Raw genomic sequence first — 23109 nt, 5'->3', positions numbered from 1 at the left:
CTTTTCCACAATAGATTTTAAGCGTCCATCTTCCTATGTTTCTATTGATTGTAAAAAGAATCAGAAAACGCCTAGAGAACGTCGTTTTTCCCAAAAAAGGTTTCAAGTTTTTCATACGGTGATATCGTAAAGGTAAAGAATCACCCTAGGTAACACTACTGCTCTGAATACTATGAGGGTTTTTACTGAGTCGTCAGCCAAGTCTTTAACACACTTGCTGTGATCCACAAAGAACAACAAAGAGAACTAAATAGAAAATGCTCAAAGGAAGTAATTAAGAAAAAAAAGGAAGTAATTAAGAAAACAAAAGGAAGTAATTAAGAAATACGTCAAACAGAAAAGTAGTGTCCAAATGTAAAAGCTCTTAATTTAACTTACAATAATTATAAAAAATATAATGTTACACTTCATCTTCATTTACAAGCATATTTGGAACACCATCAGACACAGGAAACTTTCTCTCTGTTTCAGGACAAACAAGATCACCATTAATGACTTCAACCTGGAAGAAACACTAATTGGTTTTCAGAGACAAAAAACTTGACGTTAAGAATTTTTTTTTACGAATGAAAAAAATTGAGGTGTGTTATTAATAACATATTTCCTATCCATGATTTCATATTGGACATTTCCCATTCTACATTGTGTGTGTCCCAGACTACAACAGCCACCAGATACAAAATGAATTCTCAAACTTTTGTGAGTGTTTACAACAGTAATTTCCTACGATTATTGTAATTAATTAATAGTTAAAATAAATTTTTGCAAACTTTTCGTGCGTCTTTCTGAAAGACATTCCCCGAAGGTTTCTCGTGAGAAAATCCGGAGTTCTTATTTATTAACTTCCACGGTTTGATTGCCATGCTTTCCTTAGCACGAGCAGGAAATCGGGAGAAAACCTTATTATATAGACTCCACAACAATCTCGTGAGAAAGCCTGATATTACTAATTACTAGTAGGCTACCATATAGTGTTACTGCGATCTCAAAAGAGAAGCTAATTCCAGACAATTTCCCCCCTGCGAAAGAAATTCCTCTTTGAAGATTTTCTCAGCATGTAAAATAACTAAAAAATTTTAAACTTGAAAAGCATTTGCTTAACTAGATCGAATACAAATTAAAGAAACTTTTGATTACCAATTTCAGAGAATTTATTGAAAAAGAAATTTTTAAAAAATTAGGAAGTAAATTAATAATTTTTTAGACCACACTGCTATCCAATTTACAAAAAATTAAGCAAGAAAAACAGGTTTTACTTTCAACAAAACAGTAAAAAAAAAACTTTAATCAAACAATATTCCGAATGTTTTCGCTCCACGTCCGGGAGCGTTTCTCAGCTCAGCTCAGTTCAGTTTCAAAACTGAAAGAACAAAACAACAATGTTTTTAGAACATGATACACACAAAAAACAAGAGCTAAGAGCTCATATGGCACTTGTGACGAGGCAAGAAGAGCTAAGAGCCAAGAGATCATATGGTATGAGCGCTAACAAAATTCTATGAATCAACAGATTGATTTAAAAGGAAAATAAGAGGCTTAAGGTCGGGATTTAAAATAAGAGCTCTGAGTCACGATGTCCTTCTAAATATCAATTCATTAAGATCCGATCAACCACTCGTAAGTTATCAATACCTAATTTTTTATAATTTTTCCCTCCCTTTAGCCCCCCCAGATGGTCGAATCTGGGAAAACGACTTTATCAAGTCAATTTGTGCAGCTCCCTGACACGCCTACCAATTTTCATCGTCCTAGAACGTCCAGAAGCACCAAACTCGCCAAATCACTGAACCCCTCCCCCCAACTCCCCCAAAGAGAGCGAATCCAGTACGGTTCTCTCAATCATGCATCAAGGGCATTTGCTTATTCTATCCACCAGGCTTCATCCCGATTCCTCCACTCCAAGTGTTTTCTAAGGTTGCCCCCTCCAACTCCCCCCAATGTCAAAAGATCTGGTCGGAGTTTGCAATAAGAACTCTGAGACATGGATTCCTTTTAAATATCAAATTTCATTAAGATCCGATCACCTATTCGTAAGATAAAAATACCCCAATTTTCACGTTTTCCAAGAATTTCGGTCCCCCCCCCCCAACTCCCCCCGATGTCACATATTCTGGTCAAAATTTAAAATTAGAGCTATAAAGCACAATATCCTTCTAAATATCAAGTTTCATTAAGCTCTGGTCACCCTTTCGTAAGTTACAAATACCTCAATTTTCAAAATTACCCCCCCCCCCCCTCAACTCCACCAAAGAGAGCAGATCCGGTCTGGTGATGTCAGTCACGTATCTTAGACAGGTTTTTATTCTTCCCATCTAGTATCATCCTGATCTAACCGCTTTAAGTATTTTCTAAGATTTCCAGTCCCCCCAACTGCCCCCCCCCCAATTACGCTGGATCCGGTTGAGATTTAAAATAAGAGATCTGAGTTACGAGGTCCTTCTAAATATGAAGTTTCATGAAGATTCAATCACTTCTTCGTAAGTTAAAAATACGTCATTTTTTCTAATTTTTCAGAAGTAAACCCCCCCCCAATAGGGCGGATCCATTCTAATTATGTAAATCACGTATCTAAGACTTCTGCTTATTTTTCCCACCAGGTTTCATCCCGATCCCTCCAATCTAAGCGTTTTCCATGATTTTAGGTTCCCCTATCCCAAATTCTCCCCAATGTCACCAGATCCGGTCGGGATTTAAAATAAGAGCTTTGAGACACGATATCCTTCTAAATATCAAATTTCATTAAGATCCGATCACCTTTTCGTAAGATAAAAAAATACCCCAATTTTTTTAAGATCCGATCACCTTTTCGTAAGATAAAAAAATACCCCAATTTTCACGTTTTCCAAGAATTCCGGTTTCCCCCTACGATTCCCCCCAATGTCACAGGATCTGGTCGGAATTTAAAATTAGAGCTTTAAAGCACAAGATCCTTCTAAATATCAAATTTCATTAAGATCTGGTCACCCTTTCGTAAGTTACAAATACCTCAATTTTCAAAATTACCCCCCCCCCCCCAGCTCCACAAAAGAGAGCAGATCCGGTCTGGTTATGTCAGTCACGTATCTTAGATATGTTTTTATTCTTCCCATCCAGTTTCATCCAGATCTCACCGCTTTAAGTATTTTCTAAGATTTCCGGTCCCCCCCCCCCAACTGTCCCCCCCCCAATTGCGATGGATCCGGTTGAGATTTAAAATAATAGATCTGAGTTACAAGGTACTTCCAAATATGAAGTTTCATGAAAATCCAATCACTCCTTCGTAAGTTAAAAATACGTCATTTTTTCTAATTTTTCAGAATTAACTCCCCCCCCCCCAATAGAGCGGATCCGTTCCAATTATGTAAATCACGTATCTAAGACTTCTGCTTATTTGTCCCGCCAAGTTTCATCCCGATCCGTCCAATCTAAGGGTTTCCATGATTTTAGGTTCCCCACCCCAAAATACCCCCAATGTCACCAGATCTGGTCTGGATTTAGAATGAGAGCTTTGAAACACGATATACTTCTAAATATCAAATTTCATTGAGATCCGATCACCGGTTGGTAAGTTAAAAATACCTCATTTTTTTAATTTTCAGAATTAACCCCCTCCCAACTACCCCAAAGAGAGCAGATCCGTTCCGGTTATATTAATCATGTATCTAGGACTTGTGCTTATTTTTCCCACCAAGTTTCATCCCGATCCCTCCACTCTAAGTGTTTTCCAAGTTTTAGGTTTCCCCCTCCCAACTCCCCCCCCCAATGTCACCAGATCCGGTCGGGATTCAACATAAGAGCTCCGAGACACGATATCCTTCTAAATATTAAATTTCATTGAGATCCAATCACCCGTTCGTAAGTTAAAAATACCTCATTTTTTCTAATTTTTCAGAATTAAACCCCCCCCCCCCCCAAGTACCCCAAAGAGAGCGGGTCCGTTACGGTTATTTCAATCTTGTACCTAGGACTTGTGCTTATTTTTCCCAACAAATTTCATCTCGATCCTTCCACTTTAAGTGTTTTCCAATATTTTAGGTTTCCCCCTCCCATATCCCCCCCTGTCACCAGATCCGGTCGGGATTTAAAATAATAGCTCTGAGACACGATATCCTTCCAAACATCAAATTTCATTAAGATCTGATCAACCGTTCGTAAGTTAAAAATACTTCAATTCTTCTATTTTTTCCGAATTAACGGGCCCCCACTCCCTCCCCGATGGTCAAATCGAAAAAACGACTATTTCTAATTTAACCTGGTACGGTCCCTGATACGCATGCCAAATTTCATCGTCTCAGCTTACCGGGAAGTGCCTAAAGTAGCAAAACCGGGACCGACAGACCGACAGAATTTGCGATTGCTATATGTCACTTGGTTAATACCAAGTGCCATAAAAACATGACAACTGAACACACGAAGAAGAAGAAAAAAAAATAAGAACAGCTCCCATTATAATAAACAAACTTCTAGCACTGATGTTACAACATAAGAAAAAAAAACCGAATGTCTATAGTAAAATTGTAGATACGTCTATAGGACTTTTGCAAAGTTTCAGAGAAATTATAGAAATAAAAAAGATTATCTATGGGGGTATTAGTATAAATAGAGATGAAGGGAATCTTAGGACAAACTCAATTTATAATACTTTAATCAAGGAGCAGGTAAAATCTTCAGCCAGTAGTGATTTACATAATTGTCCTCGAACAAGTGATAACCTTGCGAACGAAAGTCAGAATGAGGTCAATGCTGGGAAAAGTTAAAGGACTGCAGCTAAACTAGCAAACCAAAAGATCCATTTAACTTATAATTCATGAATTTGTTGATTAACCTGTGAGATTTAGTTAGGGGTGATAGACCTGGGATCTGGCGACCTATTTTTGTTTGTTCAAGTATATATAGTCAAGTATATAAAAATTTTTCTTCTTTTTCTTCGTGTGTTTAGTTGTCGTGTTTTTTTTTGTATGTGTTATGTTTTAAAGACAATGTTTCGTTTTTTTTCGTTCTACAAGAAAGTAAAAGATTTAGATTAGATTATGTTGATTGATGATCAAAACGTCCTACACCTAAGCGTGAATAAAATGTAGAAACTTTTTGCCAATTTAGATTCAAAGAATAAGTTTGAAAATTAATGTTAAAAAGTCTAAACCGTTAAGACAGGAAATACACGATGATGATGTTGGGTAATGAGAAGATCAATCAAGTGGATAGCTTCACCAAAGTAGTAATACTACTACGGAGTACGGGGTGGAGTAATGCTACTCCACTCCGAAAGATGGACAAAGATTTGTCATATGTTTTCCAGAGATGTTGTCTAAGGATTTTGGTACCCGTCTGACTGACTGAATTTCTAACATTACGGAAAATGTGGCTCAATCCCGCTTCTTATGACTGTAATCAAAGAAAAATTGAGATGGACAGGACGAGTTCTACAAATGAAGGATGACATATTGCCAAAGATCCTCCAAGACAAAGAAAATCCTGGTCGCCGCCGAATTGGGTGGGAGGGTTGTAAGGAAATATTTCATTGAAATTTGAACTTTTTGGGAGGGTGTAAAGATGGAGGCTTTGAATAGATAGAGATGGAAAAGGAGCGTGAGTAGATATGCTGGCCTCAAGCGGCTTAATGCTGTGGTGAGCCGCAAGTAGTGCCAGTAGTGTTATAAAGATTAATTCCCACCCTATGAAATCCTATTACGAAACTTCATGCATAAGACCTCCAAAAGCCCTAGGGCAAGCACCATAAATAGTACAAATGAATATTTGGTAAAATATTTATTCCAAAATAGAATTAGCAAGTTGGGCAATATATCAGGAACAGCAACGTGTATTAATTTGAAAACTTAAGGACATGTGGGGGAGGCGTCGACCTATTCCAAAGACACCATATACATCCAGGTTACCAAATATGATATCTGCTACATGTATGAAATGGGTCAGATAATTATCTAGAAACATCGAGGGAAGGGTGGGGGGGGGGTCAATGGGCACTTAATTGCGACTTGAAAGAAAGGCAACAGGTAAATATAAAACATTATGCACATTTAGGTTGCCAAAAGGGGGTATCTGCAAAATCTCAGGAGCGGCTTAGGGTATGACTGGGTTCTTTAAGGCCGTTTTCTGAGGGGTGTGGAACTTAATAAATAAAGCTAAGAAATATCAGCTGCAATATTTCGGAAATGTAGGGTGTTGGTTGGGAGCTTTCAAGGACTGGCGAGGAAGATACCGAACTAAATCAAAAGACGCTTTTTGCCTTCAGGTTGCAATATAGCCACTAAGGGCATTAATCTAAAACTTTAGAAGAATACTGAATTAAAGTGAAAGTTTGAGGCCTGAATAAATAATATGTCAAGAGATGGAGACACTAGCCTGTCACATCACTAGTGAACAACAGATTACACATGTTGTACATTAGCTTGGTCCCAGTTTATATTCTACTTCTCTCTATTTATACGGACAAACCATTGGGTAGGCAGCGCAACCTACTTAAAGCTCTCAATTCAGCTTTTACTAAGGAAATCTCTTCTTAGTCACTAGAGTTTAACGTATTTATCGTGCAAGTTTGCTAACATCACAAAAGAAAAACTTGTAAATATTTTTTGCTATAGGGAAAGGTTTTAGTTTTTTATTGCAACGTAGAACCAAAAATTTATTCCACGGCTTCTTCCATTGCAACTGTGTAGGGTTATTACTTAGTTCACTAACTTTTCATGATAGGTTTATCAAAAAGTAATGCAAATTAAATTACTATGTCTGCGTTTGCCTCAACGTCTGCAGGATTTTCTTACATTCAAAACACCACATTATTTTGGGGGAGACAATCCTAAAATAGCAATGATTGGTTGGTAATAAAAGGCAAAGGAGAAGGGGCTATTCAAGGCACCAAGGGCTGGCTTTGGCTCTCAAATCAGATATATCATACATTCTTGCGTGATTACATTTCAAAAAAGTGTACTATGCTAAACTTTCTGCTAAAAAGTTAGCAAGGAAAGGTGACAGAGAAGGTAAAGACCCATTTTAGTCTTTCAACTGTGTAAACTAAAAATTGTTGCTTAATATTAATTCAAACAAGATTAAACATATCTACCTTTGCACTAAAAAGTTGGCAACAGTAGGGGCTGGGGCTTTTCCAGGGCTAACTGGCCTAGTAAAGGCCTACTTCTCCTGTGAGAAAAACCGAAAATCCTTGGGCGATTCCACCTAAAAAACGTTGTAACATGCCTAATTTTCCGCTAAAAATTGCTCCAGTAATACAGATTACAAATCATTCCGTGGTTTCGCTTCAAAGAAGGTGCAACATGCCTATATTTCTGCTAGATCAACACTTAGCATTTGCACTAAGATTTTTTTTTGGTACCCAATCAAGATCCAACTTGCTTTTAAAACAAGAGCCAAGAGCTGATATGACACTTGTGACGAGGTCGGAAGAGCCAAGAGCCAAAAGCTCATATTGCACTCGTGACGAGGTCGGAACCTAAATTCGACTTCTGGTTTCCCCCTTCAATTCTCCCAATGTCACTGGATCCGGTTAGGATTTAAAATAAGAGCTCTGAGACACAAGGTCCTTCTAAATATCAGATTTCCTTAAGATCCGATAGTCAGTTCGTAAATAAAAAATACCTCATTTTTCCTAATTTTTCCAAATTAAATGTCCTTCCACTTAAACCCCCCCCCCCCTAGATGGTCGAATCGGGGAATAACTCTTTCTAATTTAATCTGGTCCGGTTCCTGATACGCCTGCCGACTTTCAGCGATCGCTATATTGATCACGTATCTAGCTTTGAATATTCTTAATGTAAAACACGGGATGGTCCGGGATTTGAACCTAAGACCTCTCACACCCTAAGCGATAATCATGCCCCTCGACCAGCAAGCCACACTTAAGAAGAACAGTCATGTGTTTTATTGGCAAATAAAATTCTTCTCATCTATCTCGCCCGCTCGCTCTCTCCCCGATGGTCCAATCGGGGAAGAGACTATTTCCAATTTAATCTGGTCTGGTCCTTGATACGCCTGCCAACTTTCATTGTCCTATCTTATCTGGAAGTGCCCAAACTAGCAAAAACGGGACCAACAGACAGGCAGACAGTCCGACAGACAGAAATTGCGATCTTTATATGTCATTTGGTAAATACCAAGTGCCATAAAAAGTCGTTATCCGACCTTGTTTTTTTTTCAAAATGTAGTTCCTCTTCTAAGTTGTTAATTCCTTCAAATCCTTTAATTGGCATATCTTAAGAACTGATTTTGTACAAGAAAGCTAGTCATGTTTTTGACAGCTCTTCCATGATTATTTTTCAGGATAAAAAAAAAAAAACCTGTCTCGGATCAATAGTTCCTCTTCTTGTCAAAGGCCAACTTCCTAACACTATTAATAGGATACAAGCAAAGGGAAAGGTTCAAATAATTTACGAATGATAGAGCTATTAAAGTTTACATTGGGAGGGACATTGTTGGGGCGTGGTACTATTGCTCAGCATCAGTACAGAAAGTAAAAAAATATAAAATTACAAATTCAACCGTGATCGCGAATGAAAATGAATATTAGCAGCATTTGATGGCAGCATTTGATGAGCACGTTTAGAATTTATTCAAACTTAATTTGAAACTAGGGCTTTCCTGCTTGCGTCTTTAAACACAACCTTACATTCCGAAGCATAAACATGGTTTGAAGAAACAAAACTTGGCAAAACAACTTCAGGTAATCCTCTTTGACTTGGCAATAAATCAACTTCAACATGGACATTGTACGTTCTGGATCAATGTTAAGCATAACCATCCGTTAGCAGGATCAATACAAGATACTAGGGTATAGGAGTGCTGTAATTGATGTTAAAAGTAAAGATCACCATCCAGTAGTGTCTAAGATTAATTTAGAGCTGAAATTTAGGAAGGGTAACTACCTCCCAGGAAGTTATGATGTTCGTGGACTCCAGGATGATAGTTTGAGAGAAACTTCCCAGGAACAGTTGAATACAAAACTTAAAGAGTTTAAAATTTCACAATGTGGAGGATGGATGGAATAATTTCAGAAAAACAATTTGTAAAGTTGTTGAAGGTGTCTTAGGAAAGATACTAGGCTAGGAATTTTTGTAAAAAAGCTTTATATTTAATAGAGAGGAGAAGGGGTCTGTACAAGACTTATCTGAGTGATAGATCATATGAAAACAAAAGAAATGTAAAGAAAGAGGAGAAAGCATTAAAATATGAATTAAGGTGTGAAGTGGAGGCCATGGATAAAATTGCCAAGGATCTGGAAGATGCAACTAGACAGAGAGAGAGAGAGAGATCGGTATATTTAAAAAAGAACTATCGTAGCATAGCTAAATTTAGTTTTTTCACAAAAATCATACATTTAAACAAAAATCACACACTACAACTCAGCATTAAAAACTGATGTGAAGAAAGGCACAAATAATAATAATAATAATAATAATAATTTATTTCTTACCCACAACAACACTATAAAAGTATTAAAATGTGGAGTACAAACAATTAAATACACACAAAAAAAGCAAAACATACAAAAAATGAAAAGTAATGACAATAGAAATTTTTTACGTTAATACAAAAAATTAAATAAACACACAAAATAACGACCTATGGAAAAAAAATGAACATTAGATACACACAAAAAATTAAATTCAAAAAACACAAAGAGACAAACAAATACATACACAAAGTCAACGAAAAAAACGGATAAGACGGTGGTGAGGGGATAGGCGCGCAGAAGCTGTACTGGAGAGTTGTCTGTGAAGAATCCCCAACTTTAAAGTTATGTCAGGAACTGAGAATTTTTTAACAAGAGTCCGGTTTTTTGTCCAAGGTGGAAGATACAGAAGAAATTTGCAAAATTTGAAATAATTTATCCAAATTCTTTTTAAATTACCATTATTAAGAAAGGGGAAAAGACCTGAAGAATAAAGGACAGAATGATCACAGAAAGTAGAATAAAGTTTAGCCAGCGCACGTCTATTATACTTCCCTCTATTTGCAACAATTTTTGCATAACCAATCTGAATCTATTTACTTATATCACAAACAGTACGCTGACGTAAGCTCGAAAGACGTAAGTTATTACAGTGAAGGGGAGTAGCAGTAATACAGTTATAGGGAAGAAACTCACATTTATCTATATTAATTGAAAGGCCAATATCAGAGAAAGCATCAGAAACTATAGAGACCATATTGGAAAGACCTTTTTTGGAACGGCTAATCAGAAGCAAGTCGTCAGCATATGCAAGATAAGAAACATCCACAAAACCAGAAAGATAATGTACCTGAAATCTTAGCCAGCACACTAGAAATACAAATCTTAAAAAGCGTAGGGGACAGAACACCACCCTGCCTAACACCTCTTCGCATTCTTATAATAGTGTCTGGTGCAGATCCTAATTGAAGAAACGAATTTGAATACCAAAACCTAAGAAGCATTATAATAGGGGGATTGACCCCGGAATTATACAAGGAAAAAATGAGCTGACTATGGACCACACTATCAAACGCTTTCGAAAGATCCAAAGCACAAATATAAAGACCATTTCCCTTGGAAGAATTATCAGCCAATAGAGAAGACAGAATCTTATGCGCATGCTGATAACCCACCCCACTCCGAAAACCAAATTGGTTCTCATCCTCAATAATATTTTTAGTCAAAAATGGTAGAAGGATATACTCAAAAACCTTGCTAATATTACAAGATACAGTAATAGGTCGATAGCAAGAACGATCAATCGGTGACTTTCCCCTTTTTAAAATTGACGAAACAGTGCCACACAGAAAACTCTCAGGTACGTATGAAGTACATAGAAACATTTGAAAAAAAATTGGCATATCGATTGGTTCGTACTTTAGGGGGTACAAGTTTATTTTGTAACCGAGTTCGGCTATTGGGAGGGGCTGGTTCGGGTAGTAGTGATCGGTGGCTCTTATTGGCTAGGATGAATTTTACAAATTGGTGAATAAGGTGTTCAAGCCAGACTTTAAGTGGAGATAAATTTAATTTAGCGAGGGCTTGATTATAGGGTATGCCACGGTCTCGGAGTATAATCCTTGTTGCTCTTTTCTGGACGCACTCTATGTCGCGTAATAGGTACGCTGTGCGGATAGCAGATGGACCCCACACCGGGCACGCGTACTCGAGCAACGGGCGAACATAACACGTGTAGGCATGGAGAAAACTTTCAGTATCACACCCAAAACGCCTCATTTTGATAAGTGTCTGAAGGCTTGCATTAGGCATAATAGTAAAATATTGTACTGGCATGTTAATAAATTGAGAGGCAGTAGTTAATCCGGACTAGCCCAGTTAAAGATAGGAATGGGGCCACAATTAGTGATAAGGATTGAGTTAAAGAGAGATGGGTGGAACATTTTGAGAATGTGCTAAACCGAGATACAGCTGCAGGAAAAGATATAGATGAAAATGAAAAAGTTTGTGATACCTCAGATGTGAAGGAAGGTTTGTTTTGTGAGGAAGAATTAGCGACAGTACTAAAAGGATTAAAAAATAATTAGGCTCCAGGTGCTGATAGTATGGTAAATGAGTTTCTTAAATATGGTGGGTCTGAGGTTAGAAATAAGCTACTGAAGATTAGGAATATGATTTTTGAAAAAGGGGAAGTACCTAATGGTTTTAGGAAAACCTTAATTAAACCACTGTATAGGAAAGGTGACAAGAATGAATGTCGTAATTATCGAGGCATTAGTCTGGTCTTTGTAGGTAGCAAATAACTTAGTAATATAATACTTTTTAGACTGAGAGATGCTGTAGACAAAGTTTTAAGAGAAGAACAGTACGGTTTTAGAAAAAGTAGAGGATGTGTCGACCGAATTTTCACTCAGAAGTTAATAATTGAGAAGTGCCTTCATTGTCAATTTTATAGATTCTGAGCAACTGTTCGATTCTGTTGATAGAAGAGCTTTAGCAAAGGTTTTATCATTATATGGTATACCAGACAAATACATTAAAGCGATTTGTGCTACGTACGAGAATAATACTGCTGCAGTTAAGGTAGGAAATGAAGTTAGCAGCTGGTTTTGTATTAAATCAGGATTTAAGCAGGGTTGTGTTCTATCCCCCTTTATATGGATCATTTTGATGGACTTTGTCTTAAGGAGCACAGGAAAGGCAATTGGAGACAAAGGAATCAAATGGGGAGATGAAAGTGTGAGCAAGATGAATGAACTTTCAGAGGTTTTGCGAGTTCAGGGTGCTTGAATAGATTTGAAAATTAATGTTAAGAAGACTAAGTCACTAAGGCTAGGAATAACTGAAGACGAAAGGCTGACGTTGGGTAACGATAAAATTTATCAGGCGGGCAGCTTCACTTACCTTGGTAGTATTATTAGTAAAGACAGTGGGAGCAGTGAAGATGTTGAAAGTAGAATAGCCAAGGCTCAGGGTGTTTTTTTCACAGTTAAAAAAAAGTTTGGAAGAATAGGAAGATAAGTCTGCAAACCAAGATTAGAATATTGGAAAGTACAGCGATGACAGTGGTCAAATATGGCTCTGAAGTATGAGTGCTCCGAAAAGCGGATGCAAATTGACTAGATATTTTCTGGAGATTTTGCATACGGACTGTTCTGGGTACCCGGCTTACTGACCATATTTCAAACAGTAGGTTGTATGAAAAATGTGATTCAATCCCGCTTTCTAGGGCTATAAGGAAAGGTCGAGATGACTAGGCCATATTCTGTGAATGAAGGATGATAGATTGCTGAAGATTTTCCTTTTTGGCCAACCGTCTAGAGCGAAACGGAAAGCAGGTCGTCCTCGTCTAGGGTGGGAGGATGTCATAAAGATTTAAAGGAGATGAGAACTTCCTGGGAGGGTGTAAAGAGGGAGGTCTTGAATAGATTGGGTTGGAGGAGGAGCGTGCGTAGCTGTGTTGGCCTCAGGCGACTTGGGGCTGCAAAACCAAAATCAAAAGCATAGATAAAAGACAAACCAGTGTTGTTTGAAAAAAAAGAATCTTGTTTACATACCTCCATGAGCACATGATGGGCTTTCCTCAAAAAATTCTCATTTGTTTGGTAGTCTGATATAACTTCACGGGGTAGATCTAAACCAATACCAAGGTCTTCAGCAGCCTGACAAACAGCCGGCCATTCAAGCTTAGGAATCATTCTCGCAATAAACTCAGGGTTAAATTCTACTTCTGAGACTTTTGTATCTTTAGCCTGAAATATGAACATTTTATAATTAAGATATGCAAAAGAACTATCTGGCCTTTTCTTAAAATCAGCCCAATTCTAAATTATGATTTAAGAACTGAATCCTAATTTGGACAATGAACAGAATAACAGCTTAATACAAGATTACAATGATATAATCCTTAATATACAACATATATTTTTGGGATACACAAAAAAAAACGATGGAATACCAGCAGGTAGTCTAAATACTTCTAAGAACAGAATCTTCATAAAACAGAGTAATTTCAGATCGCAACATGATCAGAAAGCCCGAATGTTTTCGATTCTGCCATATCATGCAGCATTGTAAAACATTTGAAAATCATATCCTTAGGTTGTCCCTATTAGCAATCCATGATATGATCTATTTAACAGCTAACTCCCAGAAAAACAGAGCATTAAGGTACTCCTTCAGGGAGCTCCAAGAATCATCACCAAACGAGAAATACTCAACCTACCTTGGCTCTTAATCACCTACAAACTAGACCAGCAGGAAAACTGTAGGCCTATTTTGTATTATGGTATTTTGAAAGAATATTAACAACTAAGTTCTATTTACTTATTTATATCAGCGCACATTCAAATTATGTTGTACTTAGAGATATTTGTCTAAGCTACTACCCTTTAGGCTACTGCCATTACTAACCATAACACTTAGGAGCATAAAGCAACATTAGGAAAAAGCTATGTACGCTCTTTTTTCGCCCAAATCTCTTCAATTTTTCACTCTTTACTTCTTCCTACGAAGTTCATATTCCCTTTAAATCTCTTGTTTTATGCTATTCCCACCCCATTTGAAGATGCTCTGTTTTTCATTCTTAAAATAATTACTTGTAATAGCTCATAAGTGTTGTTGGGATGAACTCATTCCCTTAAATACAAAAAAAAAAAAAATCAATGAAACATAAGGAGCAACATAACAAGTTAAGACGAATAGAAATTATTTGGTATGTGAAGAGCTGAACCTTTCTCAATCCCTTGCTCTTCACACTATGACTTTTAATACTTTAAAAAACTTCTTATTCCAATTAAACAGCCCTTGTGGTTCAGGAGTCATTTTTAAGGAATTGAAACAGGAAGTCAAGCTTTAGCGAAAAGAGCGAGGCATTGAAGAGGAGCAACGCCTGCTCGTATACGAAATACTTTCTGTTCATTCCAAGTTTTAATGATGCTCCTTATTTTAAGTTGAAAAAACTTTTTTTATGTTTAATTTCTGATCAGGTTTCAAATTACAATGGAAAATTCGCCTCCCCACCCCTTACCCCCCAATAGAAAGTTTCTCTTGCAGAAAATTTCCACCCGAAGAATTCGACCTACGGAAAATCCCCCCCCCCACAGAGAAATCTCCAAAAGAAATTCTAACTTAACTAAATATTTCCCCAGAACATCTTCACATGTAAAATTGAGAGGTCAAGGAGAAAGTAAAACACCTACAAGAATTTATATAGAAATTTTGACAAATTCTCCCCATGTAAAACCTTTCCCATTAAAATTCACCACTGGAGACTTCTCTCTATACGGAAAATTCCTTCTGCAGAAAAACAAATCCCCGCCCCCCCCCCCCAAAAAAAAAACAACAAATATCAGCATACTTCCCAATGGGAAATTCCTTATTGAAGCAATGGGCAAATTTTACAATTGACAGCCCTACCCTGAGGAACTGAAGAATAGTTATTGGACCTTTCAGCTATGCTGAACAAAATGACTATCTAAAAATTTTGATGGAATGACTTTGGGGAAAAAGGGGCGTGGGAGTTGGGCTAGTCGCCCTCCAACCTTTTTGGTCCTTAAAAAGAGCAGTAAACCTTTCAATTTCCGTTTAAATGAACCCTCTTAAGATCTTCTATGACCAAAGGTTTGATACAATCACCTCTGAAAAAAAAAATAAGCACAAATCTTTGATCGTTCTTTTAGCAAAAAAGACAAAAAACAAACAAAATAATTTTTACAGAATGGAGCTTAAAAGCTCTACAGTAAGGTTCTCTTAACAATCATTCCTGGAAAAAAACACAAACCTGTAATCTTTCTTCCATATTTTTGCAGATATGAGTTTGAAACCAACATGAAAGGGTTCTCTGATACGTTGAATCTGATGTCATGATTCTTTATTAAGATCCCTTTTTAGAGGTGTTTTCCCCTTTTTGAAAATCAGGCAATTTTATCAGGATTGTAGCTTTTGATGTGTGACATTAATCTTGATTAATGTCAAATATGAAATCACCATAAAAAAGCTTATGGAATCATAAATAAGCTGATAGAATAGAAAATCTAATTTTTTTTATATATACATATTGTTACCAAATTTTTTTTTATTTTTGCTCTAATCACAATTAGGCCAAGTTGCTACTTGCTCACACCAATATATACTGAATGGCAATATCCCCAAATTGCTAAATGAAATAAGAACCATTCACTGGGTTAAAATTTATGAGATCTATCCCTGGAATGGGTTTATTAAGAATCTTTCTTAGATTCATAATATTACAATTCAAATTGTTTCAATGCAAAGGTAGGCACTATGACTTGTTCATGGGATAATTTGCCAATATCAATGGCCATTGGTACCAGGACATACCTGTGCTTAATATAACTGGTTGAATATGTTCAGAACTTAAAAAAAAGGTTCTGATTCTTATTAAATGGCCTTTGTGTTGCAGCAGTTGTTCTTAAGCAATTGGGACAGAAGAGTGAGGTATTGAAAAGAGGGCAGCTCCCTCATATATGACTTATGTTATATATGTTATATATATGACTCATATAACTTATGTTAATTTAAATATTAATGTTGCTCCTTACTTTCAGCAGAAAAACTTGTGGGGATGATTTGATCTGAGCAATTATCTTTAGCATATTTTCAATTGAAAAAGACTTTAATTTGTAAGGTTTTTCAAATCCTGTTGGAAATTCACCCTCTATGGAAGATTGTTCCTGGAAATCCCTCCAGTCCCCCCTCAATATAAAGTCACTCCTGCTAAAAATTCCCCATTGGAGAATTTCTCCAGTGAAAAATCCATTCCCCCCCCATGGAAAAAACCTCCAGACAATTTTAACCCCATCAAAAATTTCACCTAAAATATGTCCACATGTTAAATTTAGTTAGCAAAGACAAAGTAAGACAAATAAAGGATTTTGTATAGGAGTTCTGGCAAAATCCCCTGGAGTAAAATTTCCCCAGATAACTTCTTTATCCAAAGAAAATTATCACTGTGGAAAACCACTGCATGTAGAAATTCCCCTCTCCCAACAAAATGTCAATACTTCCTTATGGTTATCAAGATTTTCATTTTAGAGTTTTCTTACTATTGTACTGCATTGATTCTTACTTACTTTTCATTGCCCCATACTGCTTGATTCTAGTACTCACCATTATTTTGCACCAATTAACATTAAATGCTCATTTTTCCCATAAGTGTGCTGTATTCTGTCATCATAGCTCTGTTATTCTGTAACGAAGTGTCAAGATCTCCTGATGAGAACCCTTCAAGCTAATGAAGCAAATCTTTTATCTAAATGTCACATACTAAGGGATAGAAGCTCTAAATGTAATAGCTATGTATTTTATTTTCAAATTTTAAGTAAATAAGAATCTAATTCTTAGATACAAAATTATGATTTAATTCTGCAATTTTAAAAGAGCTATAGCCAATCCTTTTGGTAGGGGACAGGGGTTCCTCTACCCACCCCTAGTTTTTGCCCCAATATAATTTAAGTTATATTTTACAATATTTCCATTGAAAAACACTGTTTTTGGTGTTTTCATTACAGAAATTGAACAAGAAATTTGCTTCTCAATGATACAAAAATGCCCCATCCCTGATATTTTGTACATTAATAACACTGGTCATATTCTAAAATGTTTAGGAACCATATGACACCTTGATATCATCATCAAAGTCAAACTTATGAATAACATACAGGAATAAAAAATGCTTTTTGAAGGTGTCCTTATCAGTGCTTTCCATCAAAAAGAATTGTTCCTAGTTGTTCTAGGTGGAGGCTGTATTTCTGCTGCAGGGATGTAATTTGCTATAGGGCAGGGTGGGGGCAACTGTTATCCCAACTGACATTTAGTATCTTCAAAAATCTTGTCATACTAAGATAGGTCAACATAATTCAAGCATCCACATAGACAGATCAGTTTTCTTTGGTATACCTTTGCCTTTAGGGTACTATATGGCTCATTTATCATTTCTCTACATTACTCCTCTGTTGCATAGGGGTTCTGGTCACAGCAATTCCAAATATCTACTTTATATTACTGCTATTTTTCATAGTTTGTTTTTGTTTTATTCCTGTAAATTTGATTTTGCAATAACATTTTACTATGAAACTTAATCAAAATAATAGTTAACATTCCTGAAGGGGACAAATGGTGCTTTTTCCAACTTAGAATTTTGCTTGGTACTGCTTAAATTAGATAACTAAATTCCTTATCCCCTAATATAGTCTACATGTAATAAAGTCTCATAAACATACTCTCATATACTTATTCAGTCTCATAAACTATTTTTACTAAAAAATAAAAATTGTCCCTCCTCCATGACTAGAAATACTTTGTTCTATTATTCTCTTGATTTCTGTGAATAAAATCAATTTCAAAACTTCTTGGGATGTTAAATTTGTACTGTGTTTACCCTCTAGTATTTTGTTGGCAATTGTTTTGTCTACCTGGGAGTGGGCCCAATCACGTCATCTAGCCCAGTGGAAGATAGCCTAATTTGTTCTCATTAATTTAAGATATAATCTTGTCTGTGCTATTTTTGGAAGTCATTTAGGAAGCAAGGTAAAATTCTAGTTTAGTTACTTTTTGCTATCTTAAAATGGGGTTAGGTTAGCAAAATCAATACTTGCATGATATACCCTTTACTGCTCAAGTTGTTGACACATTGACACACTGTAAACTGGTTTCTTTCCATTTAGTATGAAAAAAGAAAAAGAGAAGTGACAGAATAGTTGGAAAGTATATAATTTGGACTACATATTTGCACATTGGGGGGGGGGGTTGTAAAGTATTTGGACAATATGAAGTCAGAAACCAATTCTTACTTTATAATATCAGAATAATTAAAGCTAATACATTAGGCATGCAGACCTGCTGTACTTTATCAACCCTCCATAATGTGCAAATATATAGCCCAAATTTGTTTCTAAAGCATTATATTTTTAACACACTTAGGTATATTTTATTAGGATTAGCCCAACTTCACTTCTTGAGCAGTTGGGAGTGTATCATAAAAGTACTGCAAATGAAACTTTCAGATCAAAACTATTGGCTAATGTTTGTCCCAGTAAGGTTTTTTTTTAAGTACCTACTTCTACCCCTTCTCTCTCTAGAGGAAAGTGACCTTTGATGACCTTTAAAAATATTTATGCTCTATAAGTGAAACCTTACAAAACAGATATTTTGCTCAAATAATTGAGAAGAAAACTGTTTTCAACTTCACAATTTTGCTTGATCCCAATTTATGTGGTTTCAAAGATCTGTAAATATATTTCCGAATTTAGAAGAAAAAAAAAAACAGACATAAGCTTGGGGTTTTACCAATGCATAAAGAAATGGTAAGAAAAAAGGTAAATTTATAGCAAACAATATAACTGGTTTTTGTATAAAGTGAATATACCACTTGATGCCTTTTTTTATGCTCTTTACAAACATAATAATTGCTTCTACCTTAAATTCATATTTAAGCACTTTTTTAGCTAATAAAAATGATGAATTTTCAAAAAATTATGACAGTTCACATAACTGACTTACCAATAAAGCAAACATATGAATTGATACCTTCTTTATGTTATTTACAAATATAATAATTGCTTCTACCACAAATTCAAATTTAAGCACTTTTTAAACTCTTAAAAATGACAAATTTTCAATTAAAGTACAAGTTATCTGTTGTTTCTGACAAAATATTAGGCTATTATGTTTTCTCTTTGCTGTTTTTGATAAAATAATACTACATTTTCTCAGTGCTAAAATTATTTATAATACTTGACTTAAGTCCCATCCAGCCTTTGTGGCTGTATTGGGGCTTCCTCTCTTCTGAGCAAATGATGAATGTGGCAAAGTAGCTGGCGGAGGTTATGGGCTGGGAAGTTGTTGGTCCATCTCTTACAAGGTCAGCCTCTAGGCTGCATGCTGTGAACCTGTCCTTCAAATGTGATTTTTGGAAGCTGGTTGGCTGACATTTGCTGGATATGGCCAAGCCAGCAGAGTTGCTGGCTTCTGATCCAGTTTACAATGGTGTAGGGACAACAGAGTAGTTTTCTGAGGTCTTCATTTGAGACTCAGTCAATATAAGTAATCCCTGCAATGTGTCTAAGGCATTTAGTTTCAAATGCAGAGATTCTTTGCTCATCATCAGCCTTTTTTGACCAAGTTTTGCTTGAGTATAAATCAATTGGGATTTTGAAAGAGTTAAAGAGTTGCACCTTCAGAGAAGTTGACAGAGTCTTGTTTTTTCCAGATTGGCAAGAGGTTCTTGAAGCTGGTGCCTGCCAGGCCAAGTCTTAAGTAGATCAATTTCAAGTAGTTGTTATCAGAAGTTAGGAGGCTCCCTAGGTAGATGAAGGAGTCAACATTTTTTACTGGCTCTCCTTTTATTGTTAGCTGCACGTTTCTTGAAGCATGGTCTCTAGACACCCACAAAATCTTGGTTTGGCTGTATTTATAATAAGATTAGTTTAACTTAGGTTAAAAAGTGCCTAAATCTGAATTTAAGGTAGAAGCAATTATTATATTCATAAAGAGCATAAAAAAGGCATTGAGTGATATATTCATTTTATACAAAAGCCAGTTATATGGTTTGCTATAAATTTACCAAAAAAATTCTTACTTCATAGTATACAGAATAATCCTAGTTAACATATTTCATAGGAGATGAACTTTTATCTTCATTTCTTTCACTGTTGTAGTTTTTCAAAGTTTTTGGTAAAATTCTAGTTAATTGACTTCCTGCTATCTCAGAAAGGGTTTAAATTAGGAAAATGAAACTTTCAGGGATAAATCTAAAGACTAAAGTATGTCCTGGGAAGGTATTTTGAAGCAACTACCTCCACTTCTTCTCCCTCTAGAGGGTCCTGACCTTTGATGATCTTCAAAAACATGTGTGCTATAAAAGTGAAACCTTGCAAAATAGATCTTCTGCTTAATTGAAGTACAACAAAATTATTTTCAGCTTCATAACTTTGCTCTGTTCCATTTTATAAGGTTTTAAAGATATGCTAATATATTTCCTAAATAAAAAAAAAATTTATATGGCTCAAAATTCTACTCAAATAACAGGAATTGTATTTTCAGAATTAAAGGCAGAGAAAAAAGCAACTAGTAGGCTAACTGAAAATTAAGGTAAAATGTTGTTTTGTCAAAATTTCAATAGATATAGACCTGTCATGTGGGCAAATTTCAGGGCCCTCTAGAGGGAGAAGGAGTGGAGGTGGGTACTTTAAAATACCTTCCCAGGACATACTTTAGCCTGTAGACCCATCCCTGAAAGTTTCATTTTCCTAACCTAAACCCTTTCTGAGATGGCAAGAAGTCAATTGACTAGAGTTTTATGAAAGTTTTTTTTTCAAAATTTAGGAAATGTATTTGCATATCTTTAAAACCTTATAAAATGGAATTGAGCAAAGTTATGAAACTGAAAACAATTTTGTTGCACTTTAATTAAGCAGAAGATCTATTTTGCAAGGTTTCACTTTTATAACACACATATTTTTAAAGGTCATCAAAGGTCAGGGCCCTCTAGAAGGAGAAGGAGTGGAGGTAGTTGCTTCAAATACCTTACTGGGACATACTTTAGTCTGTAGATTCATCCCTGAAAGTTTCATTTTCCTAACCTAAATCCTTTCTGAGATAGTCAATTAACTAAAATTTTACCAAATTTTGTTCAAATAGCCTAACAGGAATTACATTTTCAGAACTAAAATTCAGAGAAAAAGAAATTGATAACTGAAAATTAAGGTAAATGTTGTTTAGTCATAATTTCAATAGGTTTATACCTGTCATGGGGAAACTTCTTAAGCATAGAACAGAATAAAGTTAACTCCCTAGACTATATTTATGGCCCTGGATTCATTACTGAAGTTTCAATTTCCTAATCTAACCCCTTTCAAAATGGGAAACAGAAGCTAAACTAGAATTTTCACACAACACCAAGTAATTTAAGGGATAACCTACAATAATCTTCAAAGGATACCCAGCAGTCACTCCTTTAATACACTTAGAGGTCAAAAAATTGTGAGTCAGTATCTTCATTTTTATAATTTTTATTTATTCTCTTTCTTCGGCAGTCTCACGGCCAAAGGGCTAGAAACGTGTTGCTGATTTCGGTGCCGATTTACCAAATAAGCGCTGATTTTAAAAGAAACCAGCGTCGATTTAAGCTTGAAAAATCTTTCTAGTTTTCGGCCCCAACTTACAAAACCGGCACCGATTTTCATCGTGATCATCACAAAAAACAAACAAATAATTAGAGAGGCCAGTGATTTTGGAGGAAGAAGAGCCTTGGCTCCAATCTTCCCAAAACCAGCTCCTGGATCTCAATGATTATGAGCAGCCATCAAAAGAAACATTTCGCATCTTCTCAACTCACTTCTTTCATCTTTATGTGGCCATGCAAAGATACAATCAACACTATTCCACTAGAAAACGACCCTATCTTTCAACTGCAACACAACTCTCAATTTGGAGTGTATAAAGATATACGTCAGGTTATTTTTAGCTGTAGAAAATTTGGAAAAGGGGGAAATACTAAGGAATTGTTGTGAGAAGGCATTTAAAGCATTCACAATTCGTTCTGTTCTGGGACACCACACGTCTCCTTCTTGGGCTAGACGACTAAGCACAAATCATTTAGATAGATTTGTTAAGACTACTGGTTTGGTTCATTCCGTATAAGATTTTTTTTTTACCTCTATAATAGTTGATTTTAGAGTTACCCTATTTAATATTTTAGCTGTTTTTGATTATCCTTATTTTATCTGGTTAAATGTTTTTGTCTGGATGTATGTGACAGTTTATAATTAGTAAAATTTATTATTTATTATAATTGCGTTGTATATGTATTTTAATTGTTGTATGAAAATGCGTAGTTGCAGTATTTTGATTCCTTTTTCTCAATATAGGCAGTTACTGCTGGTGAATAACCCCTTACCAGTAGCAAGTTAAGTGATTCATGATCTCACACCCCGCTACTGAGTTCCTGTACCTGCCTAATGATTCAAATTACTTAAAGATAATTTCTAGTGGTATGCTAATAAAATGTGATGTTAGTGGTAATTTTTTTATCTATCTGATCAATGTTTTAACATAAACCTTGTCTAAAGAAAGAAGCTGCTTGGGTGGAGATCGCAAGAAAAATCAGAAAAGATGGTTCAGGCGCGGATCTAGCCTTTTGTTCTAGGGGGGGGGGGCGATTCTTACCAAAAAGAGTGGGGGTAGTGTCCTTTTTGTCGGCCACAAGGCTGACTTTATTTTTCACATTTTAAGTTTCCCTGGCGGTCTCTTGTTTAACAAAAATTTGGTTTTCATATATTACAATAATGATTACAAAACTGTACTTGATCAACTGACAACTGTTTACAAGCGAAATTCAAGCTTCCTGGCTCCGCTGTTCGCAAACCTGTCAATTACTCTGTCAATGCTGATATCGATGTCGCGGTGCAAATTAAGGAGGGCCAAACCACTGAGTCTAGTTTGCCCCATCTGTGCTCTGAGCCAGGTTTTCAGTTTGCGTAAAGTTGAGAAGCTACGCTCGGCAGATACAACACTCACCGGAAGAGATATAAAAATATCAAGAAGTGAGCTGACATAAGGATATAGGTGCCTGTCACATTCCTTGGCAGTTTCTTCCACTGAACTAGGAAAAATGCCTCCTTCTCTCTTAACTCGAAGCCATCTACTTCTCCACACCTGCACCTCTGCCAAAATAAGTGTTTCCC

General features: G+C 36.0%; 1 protein-coding gene across 1 annotated transcript; it reads right to left on the bottom strand.

Moving 5' to 3' along the window:
• Positions 1-347: 347 nt before the first annotated feature.
• Positions 348-21493, bottom strand: LOC136037955 (multifunctional methyltransferase subunit TRM112-like protein). Its single transcript, XM_065720840.1, has 3 exons — positions 21347-21493; positions 12961-13155; positions 348-502 (listed from the first exon to the last, which is right to left on the bottom strand). The coding sequence occupies exons 1-3, from the start codon at positions 21422-21424 to the stop codon at positions 401-403; spliced, it is 375 nt and encodes a 124-aa protein (XP_065576912.1). The 5' UTR covers positions 21425-21493; the 3' UTR covers positions 348-400.
• Positions 21494-23109: the final 1616 nt, after the last annotated feature.

Source organism: Artemia franciscana, chromosome 17 (genome assembly GCF_032884065.1).
Source record: "Artemia franciscana chromosome 17, ASM3288406v1, whole genome shotgun sequence".
Taxonomy (NCBI): Eukaryota; Metazoa; Arthropoda; class Branchiopoda; order Anostraca; family Artemiidae; genus Artemia; species Artemia franciscana.
This window is presented reverse-complemented; position numbering and strand designations above follow the sequence as displayed.